The 17,014-nt window shown below is 42.4% G+C and overlaps 1 protein-coding gene across 1 annotated transcript in view; it reads right to left on the bottom strand.

The window, feature by feature from the left end:
- Positions 1-10,307, bottom strand: part of UBE2J1 (ubiquitin conjugating enzyme E2 J1) — a 54,630-nt gene extending 44,323 nt beyond the window's left edge. The window contains exon 1 of the mRNA XM_042782262.1: positions 10,017-10,307. Coding sequence (XP_042638196.1) covers positions 10,017-10,307 — 291 coding nt within the window. The remainder of the gene's footprint in view (positions 1-10,016) is intronic.
- Between the last annotated feature and the right edge of the window lie 6,707 nt (positions 10,308-17,014).

Below are 17,014 nucleotides of genomic sequence, written 5' to 3'. Positions count from 1 at the left end.
TGTGGTAAACTGTGGTCATGACATGAGGCAAAGTATATGTGAACTGCTGTATGGAAAGTGAATTTGCTCTGTAAATCTTCACCCAAATCACAATTTAAAAAAAAAGAAAGAAAAAAAAGATCATCATCCATGAAGAAAGCAAGAGGTCATTAAAAAGACAGGAAATGAAGAAAAGACCAAAATGGATGTCAGAAGAGACTCTGAAACTTGCCCTTGAGCAGAGAGTAGCTAAAGTAGGTGGAAGAATGGACAGGATAAAAGAACTAAACAGATTTCAAAGAGCAGCTCAAGTAGGCAAAGTCAACTATCATAATGAAATGTGCAAAGACGTGGAATTAGAAAACCAAAAGGAAAGAACACGCTCAGCATTTCTAAGCTGAAATAACTGAGGAAAAAATTTAAGCTTTGAATTTAATATATTGAATGATGCAGGAAACATCAAAAGAAGATGGATGGAACACACAGAGTTACTATACCAAAAGGAACTGGTAGATGATCATCCATTTCAAGAGGCAGCGTATGATCGAGAACCAATGGTACTGAAGGAAGAAGTCAAAGCTCTACTGAAGGAATTGGCAAAAAATAAGGCTCCAGGAATTGACAGTATACCCATTGAGATGTTTCAACAAATGAATGCTGTGCTGGAGGCACTCACTCAGCTATGCCAAGAGATTTGGAAGATGACTATCTGGCCAACTGATTGGAAGAGATCCATATTTGTACCCATTTCAAAGAAAGGTGATCCCACAGAATGAAGAAATTATCAAACAGTATCACTGATATCACACACAAGTAAAATCTTACTGAAGATAATTCAAAAATGGTTGCAGCAGTATACTGACAGAGAATTTCCAGAAATACAAGCTGGATTCAGAAGGGGACATGGAGCAAGGGATATCATAGCTGATGTCAGATGGATCTTGGCTCTAAGCAAATACCAGAAAGATGTTTGTGTTTTATTGACTATGCAAAAGCATTCGATTGCGTGGATCATAACAAATTGTGGATAACATTGAGAAGAATGGGAATTCCAGAACACTTAATCATACTCGTGAGGAACCTGTAGACCAGGAGGCTATCGTTCAAACAGAACAAGGGGATACTACATGGTTTGCAATCAGGAAGGGAGTGCTCAGGGTCATATCTTTATTCAATCTGTTTGCTGAGCAAATAATCTGAGAAGCTGGACTATATGAAAAAAATGTGGCACCAGGATTGGAGGAAGGCTCATTAACAATCTGAGATACACGGATGACACAACTTTGCTTGCTGAAAGTGAGTATGACTTGGAGCATTTACTGATGAAGACTAAAGGCTACAAGAGTCTGCTGTATGCTGTATGCTTTATATTCTCAATATAAAGAAAACAAAAATCCTCACAACTGGACCAATAAGCAGCATCACAACAGATGGAGAAAAGACTGAAGTTGTCAAAGACTTCATATTACTTGGTTCTATAATCAACACCAATGGAAGCAGCAGGCAAGACATCAAAGGATGTACTGCATTGGGCAATCTTTTGCAAAAGACCTCTTTCAAGTGCTGAAGAGCAAAGATACCTCCTTGAAGACTAAGATGTGCCTGACCCAAGCCATGGTATTTTCAATCACCTCATATGCACATGAGAGCTGGACAATGAAAAAGGAAGACCAAAAAAGAGTTGATGCTTTTGAGTTGTGGTGTTTATGAAGAATGCTGAAAGTACAATGGACAATGAACAAATCTGTCCTGGAAGAAGTACAGGTGGAATGCTCATTGGAAGCAAGAATGGCCAGACTTCATCCACCTACTTTGGTCATGTTGTCAGAAGGGACCATTCTCTGGGGAAGGATGTCATGCTTGGTAAAGTGGAGGGTCAACAAAAGAGGGGAAGGCCCTCAACAAGATGGATTGACACAGTAGCTGCAGCAATGGGGTCAGCTATAGGAGGGACTGTGAGGCTGGCACAGAACCGTGGAATGTTTCGTTCAACAGAACATAGAGTTTCCATCAGTTGGAGACAACTCAACAGCACGTATCAACAACATTATGTGCTAGATGATACAGCTACAACTGTAAACAAAACATAGGTTTGGTCATCAAAGACCCTACAGTCTATAGGGTGTGCAGTCCACATAAAAGAGCACGATAAATGCTCTATTAGAAACAATATATGTATTGAGACACCATCCCCCTCGGTTCTTTCTAGATACCAGGCTTTGTTCAATTCTGGGTTTCATTCAATTCTTTGAATACATTCAACCTTCTCTCTACTCTAGGCCTTCATATATACTATTTCCCAGCCTAGAAGGTTGTTACTGCCCCTATCTCTCTCACTTCATCTTCTAGATTGGTTCCTGTTGCTAATGTTGTTGGCTGCCATCAAGTGAGCCCATAATTCTACAGAACAAAGCACTGCCTGGTCCCACACCATCCTTATGATCAGTTGCAGATGGGACTGCTGTGACATGAAGTGTTTTGACACTCTGCTAAAACCTATTTTATTTTTAATTTTTATTGTAATGTGGGTGAAAGTTTACAGAGCAAATTCATTTTCTATACAGCAATTCATACACACCTTGTTTCATAGCATTGACTACAACTGCCCACAATGTAGCAGTTCTCTTCCCACTCCTCCCTGTAGTTACCTCTTCCCTGTGTCCTTCCCTCCCATGCACTCCCACCCCCTGGGCTGTCTTCCTGTGTAAATACTGCCCTTCTGTTCTCCCATGATTGACATGCCAAGTAGTGTATCTACCTAATGTAAATATTCACCCCATATGCCTGTCTATTGTTTGGCTGGAAGCCACAGGAGTTCAGTTCCAGACCTGAAGGGTAACAAGGGGCTGTAGTCTCAGGGGTCTCAGCAGGCTCTATCAGACCAGGAAACCTGGCCTTTTTTTTTTTTTTTTTTATGATTTTGAGTTTTGTACCACAGTGTTCTCCCACTCTATCCAGGATGATCTGCACTGATGCCCCTCCAAGTAGTTGAAAAGGGTAGCTGGGCACCATCTAGTTCTTCTGATTTCATGGTCATATAGGCTGAGATCGCATGGTCTACTACTCCCTTGCACTAACTGGGAAACCTGTTTAGCATAAGGGAGCTCTGGTAGTATAGTGCCTAAGGCATCTGATTGCTAACCAGAAGGCTGGCGGTTCAAACCCACCAGCCACTCCTCGGAAGGAAGACTGGGCAATCTACTTTCATAGCGATACCACCACCTCGGAAACCCAAGGAGGGGTCGCTATGAGTTGGATTCAACTTGACGGCAGTGAGTTTGGTTTTTTTGGGGAGTTTATTTAGCATCAAAGCAACATGCAAGCCCCACTGACAGGCAGGTGATAGCTGCACATGAGATGCACTGGCCAGAAATCAAACCAGGATCTCCCATGTGTAAGGTGAAAAGTCTACCACTCAACCACTTCTGCCCCTCACTGGCTCCCACCAGATCTTTAGCTCCCCTTGTGCACTCCCAAGAGGAATGACTAGAGATTCCTATCAGGGTAGATAATAAAAATCCCTGAGGAGTACTGCGAAAAGGGTGGGGATCAGAAATTTGTCCTCTAAATGCACTCAAAGTCATCCTAATAGTCAGTCAGGTTTAGAAACCACTGATTTAGAGACTGGGTTAAATCCCTTTATGTCTACATAACACACTATACTTCATCTTTTATAAAATTCATCTCACTTTGGTTATTTGTTCAATACCTGTCCTTCCTGCCCTACCAAAAAAAAATAAATACAGTATATATCTATTTCACTGCACATAGTGAACTCTTAAAATATTTGTTGAATATTGTTGAACTGAATTTTACTATCTTCTCCCAACAAATCTCTTCCCAAGGATCTGATTAAAGGCAATGGTTTTCAAACTTGTTTGACAAAAAGACGAAATTCTTTGTTCTAAGAAAAGCTTAATGAGAATCCCAACGTAAAACAGGTAAACACAGAGCTTTTTGGTTGAAGAAGCCAGCGTGGTAAGGCTGCAGGCTATTTAATCACCCCTCTTCCATCTATTTTACTCCAGAAGGGAACCGTGAAATACAGATTAAAAACCCAAAGCCACATACAAATATCATTATTTAGTATTATTACTCACTGCCGTCTAGTCACTACCGACTCATAGCAGTCGCTCCTTGATACTCCATGGCAGTATCTCTACGGACGTAGATTGCCCAATCTTCCTTCCGAGGAGTGGCCAGTGGGTTTGAACCACCAGCCTTCTGGTTAGCAGGCAAATGCCTTAGAGACTATGCCACCAGAGCTCTCTTAGTGTTCTTAGTTATAAACAAAATCATAGACAGTGTTATGAAGTTAAGAAGTTTGGCTCCTGTCAGCAAAGATGTCAGGGAAACTTTTTCCTTCACTCCTCATCAAATAAATAAATACAATAATGATTAAGCTGAGGGGTCAGATTTTATGTTATTTCATACCCTCACCACAGTTCCTCTGCCTCTTCCCTACCCAGTTCAATTCAACAAGAGAGAAGAAAATAAACACCCAACAGTTGTACCTATTAATTTCCTACCTGAGAATTAACAGAATTGTATTGAAAAGTCCAAATAGCTCTAAGAATGTATAAACCCTGTATTGGGGCAGTTATTGGCTCAACAGTTAAAATGCTGACTTTATAAGTTCATAGACCTCACAGGCCACATAGGCACAAACCATGTCAGAGATAAAGCCACATGGCTAAACAGAAGATAAGATTTGTCTAGTGTTTTCATAACCTGTTTTTTCTGAAATACATATATTATAAATGCCTTAGTGAAAAAGAACATGGATTCTAGAACTAGAGCTGCATTAAAATTCTGGCCCTGACATCTTATAGCTCTAAATTCTTGAACAAGTCACTTAATCCTATTCTACTTCAGTCTTTACATTTGTCAAACGGAAGTCAATTAATTTCTTTATATACTTCTTTACTCTTCAATCCTCTCTTTTCCCCAGGTCATAAGTTATTACGGTTGGAAATGGACTAGGATATAAGGCCTTTTTGATGATTCTCCTGGTTCTCCAGCTGTTAAGTGTGTGTAGCTTGCCTCATATAATGGCTACCCTGGCTCCTATGGCTATGAATAGTCGTGGTGTAGTGCCTAAGGCATTTGACTGCTAATCAGAAGGCTGGTGGTTCAAACCCACCAGCCACCCCTTGGAAGAAAGGCTGGACAATCTACATCCGTAGTAATACCACCTTGGAAACCCAAGAAGGGGTCACTATGAGTTGAATCCTACTCAACAGCAGTGCATTGCGTAGTTTTGCGTACCTGGAAACGAGGACCAGAGCATGGTTAGTTCCTCCTGATATTTCCTCTCTCATTTCTACATAACTAAAGAGAAATCCTTTTCTCTTCAGCTCCTCTCTTATCTCTTTTCAGTGGAATTCTTTGCGATCAGATGCATCAGGGAAGGTAGATACCTTCTACTTCCACACCTGTATGCCCATTTTCATTCTTTCTTCTCATGGAGGCTACATGGTCACTTGGGTCGACTCTAGGCTCTTGGCTAGCTCACTAGACTTAGAGTGGAGCTTGCAGCCAAAGAGCCAACTAGTAAATAAAGGGACTTTTTTTGCAGACCACTATTTCCCATGCATCTATTTCTCTTGGAAAACACATATTTTGATACCATCAATTCCTAACACATGGGTGAAATGCAGGAAGCAGATGGTATCAGGGAAATGAACCCAATGCACATGGCTCTAACTCATAGAAAAGTTAATTTTAAGGACTGATGTTTCTGCCCAGAAGAACTCACAAAAACACCCATTCAACATTTACAGAATGTCTGAGCAGAATGCCTGAGACCTGCTTTCTGTCCTTGACAAGCCCACAGTGAGTAGAGAGAGAAATGAAAACAATTATAACACAGTGTGATAGGACTGATCAAGCACAAAGTAGGGGGAGTACCTTAGTCTACCTAGTGAAGCTGGACAAGTCTGAACCTAAAATAAGCTTGAAGAACAGGAATTTCATATGGATTAAGGGGAAAGTATTCCAAATAGAGGTTCCAACAGGGGTCAGGGCATGTAAGTTAGAAGGGCTGCTTCATCTGGGGAATTGCTCAGGCAAAATGGATAGATGGTGAAATGCAAAGAAGGGCAGGAGTGGTTGGAGATGAGGCTAGTGAGGGAGACAAAGATCAGATGAGCAGTCTGTAGGTGAAAGTTTAATTTGCAATTTATCCATAGCTATGTGGGAATTACTGAAAAATTTTGAATTTGAGGAGTGATCTAACCAGTTTTAGTTTTTTTGTTTTAAATGAGCTGGTGGCAATAATGACTGATTAGATATGTGTGTCTGTGTATGCATATATACACGTGTCTATGTGTTTCAGGGCAGGGTACAAGGCATGGGAGTAGACCAAGAAATCTAAGATGATTCCTCTGGGTGCTGTCAATCTGTGGGATAAGGAATACTTGGGTGAGATGCAAGTTTGGGGACGGAGAAAAAACTGACAAGTTCAGTTGTACACTTTATAGACATTTTTTCAACCTGGTGAAAAATCTAGGTGAAGATGTTGGGTCGCCAGTAAACTCTATGTATCTATAGCATAGGAGAAAGATCTGAGTTGGCCATAAAACTTGAATCATTAGCATGAAGGTGCAGTTAATGCCAAGGGCACAGACAGAATAACTCCTAGGTTTCTGGTAAGTACATACCAATCTCACATTCTTATCATCTACTGCACATGCCAATAGTCTTCTTTTGAAGAAAGCTGCCCAGAGAGGTTCTTTATACATAGATCTCCCTCCTTTGTACAGTTAGGCCCTACAATGGTGGCCAGAGCAGAGCAGACACAAACAAGAATCAGGGAGCCTGGTCCACAGGCACTGTGGATAGGCTAATAATCAGAGGCTTATGAGGTAGCTGGTACAAGAGCTTGGCGGACAATCACAACCATAAAGAATATGAAGAAGGTCCCTGGGTGTCGCAGAGGGTCTTGTACTTGGCTAGTAACCCAAAGGTTGCCTGTTCAAACCCGCCCAGCGGTTCTGTCGAGCAGCCTCTGTAATAGTTACAGCCAACCCAACTCTGGAGTGTATGGAGGCTCTCCAAATGAATACATAAACCAACAAATGCCTCAAGAATAATATGAAGAATAACCTTAAAGAAAAAAGGCTCCCATTTATGAAATGAATAATTTCACCATCCATGCCAGCAAACTGGCCTTTAAGCACTTATCTATATTAAGTTTCCCATCCAAACCTCTAAGGCAACTCTACATCAGATGGAGAAGAAAATTCTTAGATATCTAGTGCTGTTATAATAGAAATACCACACGTGAAAGGCTTTAACAAAGAGATTTATTCTCACAGTTTAGGAGGCTAGAAGCCCAAATTCAGGGTACCAGCTCTAGGGGAAGGCTTTCTCTGTTGGCTCTGGAGGAAAGTGTATTTCTCCTTTTAATATTTGTGGGCCAACATCCCTTGGAGACCTCTATGTGTCTTCCCACGGGTCTAGGAAGTTCTCAGCTTCAGGACTGCAAGTCCAAAGACATGCTCTGCTCTCGGCTCTTCTTTCTTGGTGGTACTGAGGTCCCAGGAAAACTCCCCTTACAGGGATCAGGGCCGTTTCACCCCATCCTAATCATACATACCTCATTCACAAAACAAACATAACTTAATCCTCATTAGCATATTTAATCCTGCCTCATTAACACATGTTGTTGTTGTTATGTGCCGTCCAGTTGGAAGTAGATTGCCCCATCTTCCTTCAGAGGAGTGACTGGTGGCTTTGAACCACCAGCCTTCTGGTTGGCAGTCAAGTGCCTTAGGCACTACGCTACCAGAGCTCCTCATTAACACATAGAGGTCAGGATTCACATTGTGTTGTGTTTTTAACAAGGAGTTCTGGTAGCCTGATGCCTAAGGCATTTGACTGCTAACTAGAAGGCTGGAGGTTCAAATCCACCAGCCACTCCAAGGAAAAAAGACAGGGCAATCTAATTCTGTAAAAATTTACCACCTCAGAAAGCCAATGGGGGTCACTATGAGTCAGAATTGACTCGAATGGCAGTGGGTTTTGGTTTTTTTTTGGTTGTGTTTTTAACCACTCTCTCACATAGTCATTACTCTAAAAGTGTCATAGGTCTGAGAATAAAACAGAGGAAGGAAGCATTTTTACCAAGCCTCCTGGCATTTTCAATAAGACCCGTATCTCATTTAATTCACCTTTTCTATGAACTCTAAATGATCCACACAATAACAAAAATACATAAATATTTTAATTCTTCTCTCTTTTAGAATACCAATACTACCTTTGAGGAAATAAAACCAAAAATAGGAAGCAATTTATTACACAGAAGCATGTTAATCAAAGCTTAGCAGCTAACGGGTTATATACTTTGGAGATATACAAAATTCTGGAGAAGTAAAAAAGCTTATCATCACAATCTCAAATATGATAACCTATCAAAATTGAGCAATGTCCTCCCACAACAATTTCTTTAGAACTTACCACTTCTTCATTCCAAACTGCACAACCACTCACATTTCATTACTCTCTAGACATTCTACTAAGTACCTCCACTGTCCTAAGGAGCTTAGGGTACTGTATGACCAAGGAGTCACCACATTGTTACCCAAATAGTTTTATTTAGACCTACCACAATCTAAATAAATCAATCTTTCTACCATCTAACCTTAAAAAGTATGCTTTCCTTTTCTTCTTTCTCTTTGCTTTCCCTCTTTTCCCCTACTCTAAGGTACTTAAAGGGGAGCTGTGGTAGTGTAATCCTAAAGCACTTGACTGCTAACCAGAAGGCTGGCGGTTTAAACCCACCAGCCACTCCCCGGAAGGAAGATGGGGCAATCTACTTCCATAGTGATACTGCCTCTGCCTCGGAAACCCAAGGAGGGTCGCTGTGAGTCAGGTGTGACTCCACGGCACATAACAATACCAACAACAACAAAAGGTACTTAAGCAAGGGCTGGAGGAGGGGAGTAGTGAACCTACTGAAAATTAATTGTATAACTTTATTTCTTGGCAAGCCCAAAGCCTTCACCAGAACTTTAAAGCCCCAAAAGGTTATGACTGGTTCTACACACTTGGTCACCAAAGGCTATTTCTTGGCTTGACAGCATTCAGGTAACAAAGTTTTGCTTAATCAATAGCCTCAGGCTTTTCTGGAGTCTTTGTATATTCAGAAGGATTAAAAAATAAATAAATAAATCAAATAATCACAATGTCAATTCTTTCCAGAAGGATGTTAGTCTGCTGATTCCTACTGATCTATTGAAGAATAGCTTTTTTGGGGAAGAAAAAAAAAAGGAGAAGTAGCAAAAGTTGGACACATCATCACTAATATCCTAGGATTTATCATTCAGTGCTAAATGGTGACATTTTTCTCCTCCTGACAACTTTATCAAGGGTACGGAGAGACTCAATACCATTTCTGAAACCCAATGATTCATTTCAAGTCTGATTTAATCTGAGGAATGTTGGTTATTTTTCCTTCATCTTTATATGCACTAAGAAAGATCTGAGGCTAGGATTGTTTGGGCTGCTTCTGTAAATTGAAGCAGGTGCATCAAATACGGGAACAAAAACATCTATGACCGAATGCAAATATATTATCAGTTTAGCAAAATCATAATTAGTACATGGCTCAACAGTTTTTTAGTTGTTTAGTTAACTAGTGCATTTCCTTTATTTCTGTAATCCTATTCGTCCCAAATGCTGCAAATAGGGTACTAAAAAAAACAAATTCTCAAATACGGGTGAGTCAAACAGCTAATAAAAGTCCAGTGGTAGCGACAGTGTTCGGGATGCAGGTACGAGAAGGAATTATTACTCACAGATACCACCTCTACACACCTGCTCTTGTTGATATGTGCCGTCGAATGGGACCGACTCATAATGACCCCTCCTTGGGCAGTATCACTACGGAAGTAGATTGCCCAACCTTCCTTCTGAGGAGTGGCTGGTGGGTTTAAACCGCCAGCCTTCTGGTTAGCAGTCAAGTGCCTTAGGCACTATGCTACCAGAGCTCCCACACACCTGTTCTTAGGGATGAGTTTATGATACCTCTCTACCGGGCGGAGATGAGAAAAGGTGCAGTCGGGGTAGTGCGAGGAGGTAGCCAGTCCTTGGGTTTGGCAACCGGTGCATCTGCGCCCTGCGGCCTGCACCTCCCTGGCAAGCGGCGGCCTCGCGTTGAGTGCGAAGCCGGGAACGGAGCCGCGAGTGGCGGCGGACACTAGGGGACCGCCACCCCGGGCTGCAGAGTCCAAGGGCACTCCGCCCTCCCTGGTCCACCCTTCCCAGACCGCCCGCCGCCTCCCACTCTGCTTACCCGGACTCTTCAGGTTGTAGCGGGTCTCCATGGCGGGTGGATGGGCCGGCTCCGGCCTCACGGCCAGCCGCCGCCTCCTCTCCGCACCGCCACTGTCCCAGTCTCAGCGCTGCTCGGGCCAAATGGGCCTGGCCGAGGGAGCTTCCGCGGCACCGCCCACCTCCTCCTGGACTGCGGGCAGGAGACGCGGCAAGGCTGCGGGCGAGGCGCGAGCTTCACGATGACGCCGCCTCCTCTGCTGCTCCCCGCCTCCCTAAAGGCCGGGCAGGCGCCGGCGCCGGCCGGGGCGTCTTTGAACCGGGCACCGGGGTTGGAGATCGGCCTTGTCGTTTGGCCACTGGTCCAACCCCGCCGCAGCCGCCGGTCCTGCGTCACCCGCTCTCGCCGGGTTTTGTGAAGTTGCCCTGACGTGGCAGTAGCTTCCAGGCGATTAGACGGTCAGCGCGGACGCTAGTCCCTCGCGGCTAGGGGATCTGCAGGAGCAGACAGTGCCCTAGGGGTACCCTAGGCGCTTGCAGTTTTCACCGAGGAACCGGGCGGCCGGAAGTGGCCCGGGCCCTATGCACTGCGAGCTGAATCCCAGACTGCGGGGCCCTGGAGAGTTCGGAGGAGCCTGGAGCTGGGTCTGGGTCTGCATAGCTACTCTGCAGCCGGCTACGGGCGCGCGGGACTGCGGTGTCTGTGGAGTGCTTTATTTTTAGATCCATTATCTATTTAGGGGAACAAGTGAGGAAGGAGACAACCAAAGACAAGAGAGTTTAATAGAAATTTTATATCAAAATATTGTTTCTTGTAATATGATTAGGTCCAAGTTACTGCTTTAGGCATTGTGAAGGATTAGAAAAGAAAAGAATTAAACCTGTCAAAACTGAGGGAATTACATTGAATTTTGGGGAAAGCATACATATATGACAGGCTAAACATCAAAAGATACACTTCATGCTTCAGTTGTCTAATGAGTGTGTTGAAGAGAGGACTGTATGGGTTCAGAAAGTTTAAAGGAGGAAGGGATAAACTCGAACCAGGAAAAGAGGGAGGGGTGGGAAAAGTCAGGGAGGATGGAAAGGAAAGGAGGGAATTATAGGTGGGATGAAGGGGTTATTAAGCTTGAGCAAATTTAATTTTGCGATTCGATGGCAGTGAGTTTACCTGAGATAGAAAAGTCTTAACTTTGATTGGTTTCAAAACCACTGAGGTATTATTAAAGTTCAGAATCCAAATCTATACTGAATGGTATCCTTGGTATCTTATTTGCACCAGAAGCCCTTTGTAAAGAGAGTGAGATCGGAGAAAAGAAAAAGGAAAGGATACCTAAAATAAAATAAGTGTTACCTTTTAAAAAATTGCATGTTGCTTTCTGAAAACTAAACTGATAATCTGGTTGACCAAGGTGTGCAAACAAACCCAAACCTGGATGTGCTGTTTCAACTATGGGTCACTTGTTGGTCCTGGGAGTGTAGATAATGCGTCTATTCCAAGGTGGATCTTATTCTGGGCCTCTCCACCCTATCTTAAAGAAAAATAGTACAACTGACAAATAATATGAAACTTTCATTAAAAGGACATTTAAAACCTCAGCAGGTGTACATAATTTAAGCAATGTTATTAAAGTGATTTTACCCTTAATTTCTTCTTTTCACACTGATCCTCTAAACAAAGTACTTTTATGTACTTATTCATTCATTCTTTGTGTTGAATTTTCAGATTGTCAATTAGCACCCTCTTGTGCTATGCCTCATGGGGTCTCAATAGGCCTTACAATAGACAGGACTGTGAAGGGGGTTATTATTCCTATCTGACAACTGAGGGTTCTGGAAGTACTAGGAACCCTTCTGTTACTCAATCTCCAGATCCACCCCAGGACACAACTGTCCTCTGGGGCTGTACTTTTCTTTCTTTTAGGAGGCACCTGGATGTTTTACTTTTCTTTCTTTTTTTGAAGTCACCACCACCTGGTCTGCTCCTTGGGGCTCTTCTCCACACAAGACTGGCTCAGTAGCAATTACAACCTCTTCGTCCTTGATTAGAAACAACATTAACATCTGTGCTGATAATTTAGTTATGGACACATGTCAAAATTTTATTATTTTGCTGGGAGGGCAGAGCCAATTTCACGTTTCTAGGAAGAGACATTTATGAAGAAAAAGAACAGTTAGACACAAAAAGAGTAATTCTATTTATGGGTCACTAGATTCTTGACTACTACCCATCTGTTGTTTTGTCTGACTGTGGTGACCTACTGCGGTGCAGTGAATTACTTAATATGGCCCTGCCAGCCATAGTCTTTGTCACTCCCACACAATGACTGAATGGAACTTTGCAAATAAGGTGGTCCACCAAAGATTGGACAGCTTGCTGCTAATGCAAATAAAGTGTATGGAACCTGTGAGGTTGGGGTTACATGTCAACTTGGCTAGGCTCCTCACCTCACTGCTGTGGAGTCAGATCCAACTCATAGCGACCCCTCCTTGGGTTTCCAAGGCAGTATCTCTATAGAAGTAGATTGCCCAATCTTCCTTTTGAGGAGTTGGGTGGTGGGTTTGAACTACCAGCCTTCTGGTTAGCAGTCAAATGCCTTGGGTACTACACCACCAGAGCTCCCTTGGCTAGGCAATGGTTCCCAGTATTGTGTGGTTGCCCTCCATTTTGTGAGCTAATGTCATTATCCTCCATTTTGTGTGTTGTAAATCCTGACCTCTGGTGTAAATGAAGCAGGATTAGGTTATATTAATGAATATTAGGTTATGTTATGTTAATGAAGCAGGATTAGGATGGGATTCGTCACCCTTACCCAAGTCACTACCCTTGCTTAAGTCACATCTTTTATCTTACAAAAGATAAAAGGAGAGAGAATCGAGCCGTGGGGTGTCTGTGTTGGGGAGACACCTGATTGCTACCAAGAAAGAAGAGCCAGGAGTAGAGTGCATCTCCTAGACCCAGGAGACAGAGAGAAAGAGCTGCAGAACCAGCAGACTGCGCAACGGGGCTTCTCTGCCCGTGGAACAAGAAAGCCGAGTGCCTTCAGGCTGAGGCTCACTGGTGGAGTGGGGTGTGTCTGGGCACTTATTGGCAGGGCTACAATAGCTTTCTAACACTTGCCTGAGCAGGGCAGCGGACACGCCAAGGGGCTGAGAGGCCAGAGTTGAAGCCTACTTACCAGCACAGCTAAGAAGAGGCTGTCCTGACCAAAGAACAGTATCGTGATTCATTCCAGATCCTGAATTGTAACCTGTTACTTCCCTAATAAACCCCATAATCATGAATATTGTCTGAGCTTTGTGTGGCCATTACAATCCAGCAGCGAAGTGGAGAGTGCTGTGGGAAGGACTAAAACCAAAATCAAACTGACTGCCACCAAGTCAGTTCCAACTCATGTTGTGTTGTTATGTGCCGTCAAGTCGGACCAACTCATAGCGACTTTTCCTTGGGTTTCCAAGGCAGTATCACTACAGAAGTAGATTGTCCCATCTTCCTTCGGAGGAGTGGCTGGTGGGTTTGAACCGCCAGCCTTCTGGTTAGCAGTGAAGTACCTTAGGCACTGTGCTACCAGAGCTCCTAATTCCAACTCACAATGACCCCCTTTGGGTTTCCGAGGCAGTAAATCTTTACAGAAGTAGATTAGCCAGTCTTTAAAAAGGTTGGAGAAAGGATGAATGTCTGACCCCTGTCTCAGGGCAATCAGCCTTGGCTGTTGATGTTTTAATGAGTCTCCTCCGCCTTGTGAAGTTAGCTAAGGAGGTCAGATGCCCTCCTCCATGCCATTTTTATAGTTGTGTTTTGCTATGATGCCAAACGTTATGGCACCAGTATTTCAAATAGTAGCAAAGGTCACCCATAGTAACAGGTTTCATTGGAGTTTCCAAACTAACATTGAAGACCTGGTGATCTCAAAATTAGCCAGTGATTACACCACCAGAATATTGTCCAATATAGTGCTGAAAGATGAGCCCAAATATGCCAATCACCATGAAAATGGCACAGCACCAAGCACCATTCTGTTCTAAGGTCACCATGAGTGAGAGCTGACTTATGGCATGGCAACTAACAACAGATTCTTAAGTAATAGCTGGGTGGGAAGGGAGCTAGTTTTCCCAGAATATTTAAGTTTATCCAAAATGGCTTATATTTTATCAGGAATAGTTATTTCTTCCAAGGAGGAGGTGTAAATTAGGCAAAAAGGCTCTATCCTAGATCGAATTTGGGAGCTCTGGTGGTGTAGTGCCTGAGGCATTTGACTGCTAACCAGAAGGCTGGTGGTTCAAATCCACCAGCCACTCCTTGGAAGGCAGGTTGGGCAATCTACTTCCTTAGTGATACCACCTCAGAAACCGAAGGAGGGGTTGCTCTGAGTTGGATCCGACTCAATGGCAGTGAGTTTGGTTTGGGTTTTTCAGAACAAGTTTGAGATAAATTTTCCTTTACATTTGTTTGTCCTAAAGAAAACTCCTTTTCATTTTAAGAGATTTTCCTTAAAGCAGACTCAGGAGATGACAAAAATGGCAAAAGATGAAGTTTTGAATGTTAAAGAATCTTAAAAATGTCTTAGAACCCCAAGCATAATGGTCTAATAGAAACTGGTGAAAACCCCAAGACTATGGCCCTTAGTCACCCTTCAGGCCTGGAATTGAACTCACTCCCATGTCTTAACTTCCCGCAAAACAAGAGACAAGACTACTAGGCGAACAGAGGTGGGTACATTCCTTAGAACAATCAACCATGGGAGACAAGAAGGGTAGCATTTGCAGGGAGAAAGCTCAGAGGGCAGGAATGCACAGGAGGGAAGGTCACGGGAAAAGGTAACCAGAGGGAGAATGTGGGAAGAGAGCTATTACATTGTGGGGATTGCAATCAATGTCCCAAGACCAAATGTATATGAACTGTTGAACAGAAAACAAATTTGCTCTGTAAGCTTTCACCCAATCATGATAAAAATAAATAATAATAATAAAGACCTTGAACATGGAAGCTGCTGGGCTTCCTGGATTTGTGAGAATATCTAGGCACATGAGAGGGTAGCAAGTTCTTGGGGACAGTAAGGCCTCATGCCAAGACCTCTACCAGACTGTGCCTGATGTGTCTCTTCGTTTGTATCCTTTCTGGCTATAATAAATGGGTAACTGTAAAAAAAAAAAAAATTCTTAGAACCACAATCTTTGAAGTATGTCTCCCCTTTTCCTTAGATAGTAACCAGAAACCATTTTCCCTCCCCCACAGCCATTTGCATCCTGAAGCAAGGCAAGGACAGGCCCTGTATTAGACACTTGCTGTTCGTTGTGTTATGCCATCAAGTCAGATCCGACTCATAGCGACCCCCCCTTGGGTTTCCAAGGCAGCATCACTATGGAAGTAGATTGCCCAACCTTCCTTCCAAGGAGTGGCTGGTGGGTTTGAACTGCCAGCCTTCTGGTTAGCAGTCAAGTGCCTTAGCCACTACACTACCAGAGCTCCCTGTATTAGGCACGTAACACATATCAATTAATTCATTCTTCCCTCCAGCCCTGGGAGGGGCACAGATTATTTATACCCATTTTACAAAGATAATTGAGGTCTTAGAGAAATCAAGTGATTTGCCTAAATTCCCAGTTTTTTTCAGCTACATTACAAATTCTTATTCTTCTGGCGTATATTTTAATCATATTAATGAAAGAAAATTTTTCTAGATTTCTTGACTTGTTCTTACTACTTTGAAACCCATTATACAAAGATTCTTAAAAGTTTCCTTGACTTTACCCAAGGCTACTTAGCTAGAAAGTAGAAGAATCCTGATTTAAGTCGAGGTCTTCTGACTCGAAAGCCAAGCTGTTTTCCCTGCATTGAAAAAGAATCAGGCTGTCTCCATGTGAAGAGGGATATGCTTCTCAGAACCCAGTGGTATTCCTGGACCAAACACTTTAAGATATGTATTCTTCAGCATTTAAAACTTGCCTTATTTCTTAAAATGATTTTTTTAAATGATTTTTTTCTTGATCATAAAAGCAATATGATTGTTAATATTGGTAATGTAAACAAAATGCAAACTTCTCATAATCTTACTGCTTAGAATATGATTAATGCTTTTGATGTATTTACCTTGTATTTACTTATGAAGCACAGGTATTCTAGCGGAGCTGAAATCCCATTGTACATGCCTCTTTTGTATTAAAAATATCTGCCATCAGCTAGCTGTATTGTTTTACAAGTAGTGCTATGATCACTTTGACTGAATTGGCTAATTTTACATCAAAGTCTTCCTAGAGCAAAAATAAAAAAGAAAAACACCTTGGGAAGCTATATGTGGGCTTTATTTAAAACATTTTATTAATCACTTTTAATATTTGATATTTTTAAAAATTTTCCACAAGAGAAAAACAAACTTACCTGCCATAGTTTTTCCTATTGTTTGTTCCTCAGGATTTCCCCTTTGAGGTAGTTAATAAGAAACATAACACTAATTTTCCCATGGGGATGAAGCTGGTATTAATGTAAAGGAGATGTTGGTAAATCATTACCGGGGGCATAATTTTAAACTGTTTCCCTGAACACAAATGTCAGACAGGAAGGAGCTCTTTGTTTTTTGAACACCACACCCTACTGCATTGCAGGTCTAATAGCTATGCTTCAGCCTACCATCTGGTGGCCAGCCAAGATCCAGGAGGGAAAAAACTTTCTTTGGTTTTTCTTCTTAGTTTCTGTTAATATATTCAAGATAATTGTCTTACTGCTCATTCTGGTTTTTTTTTTTTTTTTATTTTTTTTTCG

This window comes from Orycteropus afer, unplaced genomic scaffold (genome assembly GCF_000298275.1).
Source record: "Orycteropus afer afer isolate SDZICR_OR568_19922 unplaced genomic scaffold, OryAfe1.0 scaffold00011, whole genome shotgun sequence".
Classification (NCBI taxonomy): domain Eukaryota; kingdom Metazoa; phylum Chordata; class Mammalia; order Tubulidentata; family Orycteropodidae; genus Orycteropus; species Orycteropus afer.
The sequence above is the reverse complement of the archived record's forward strand: the minus strand, read 5'-3'. Positions and strand labels throughout refer to the sequence as shown.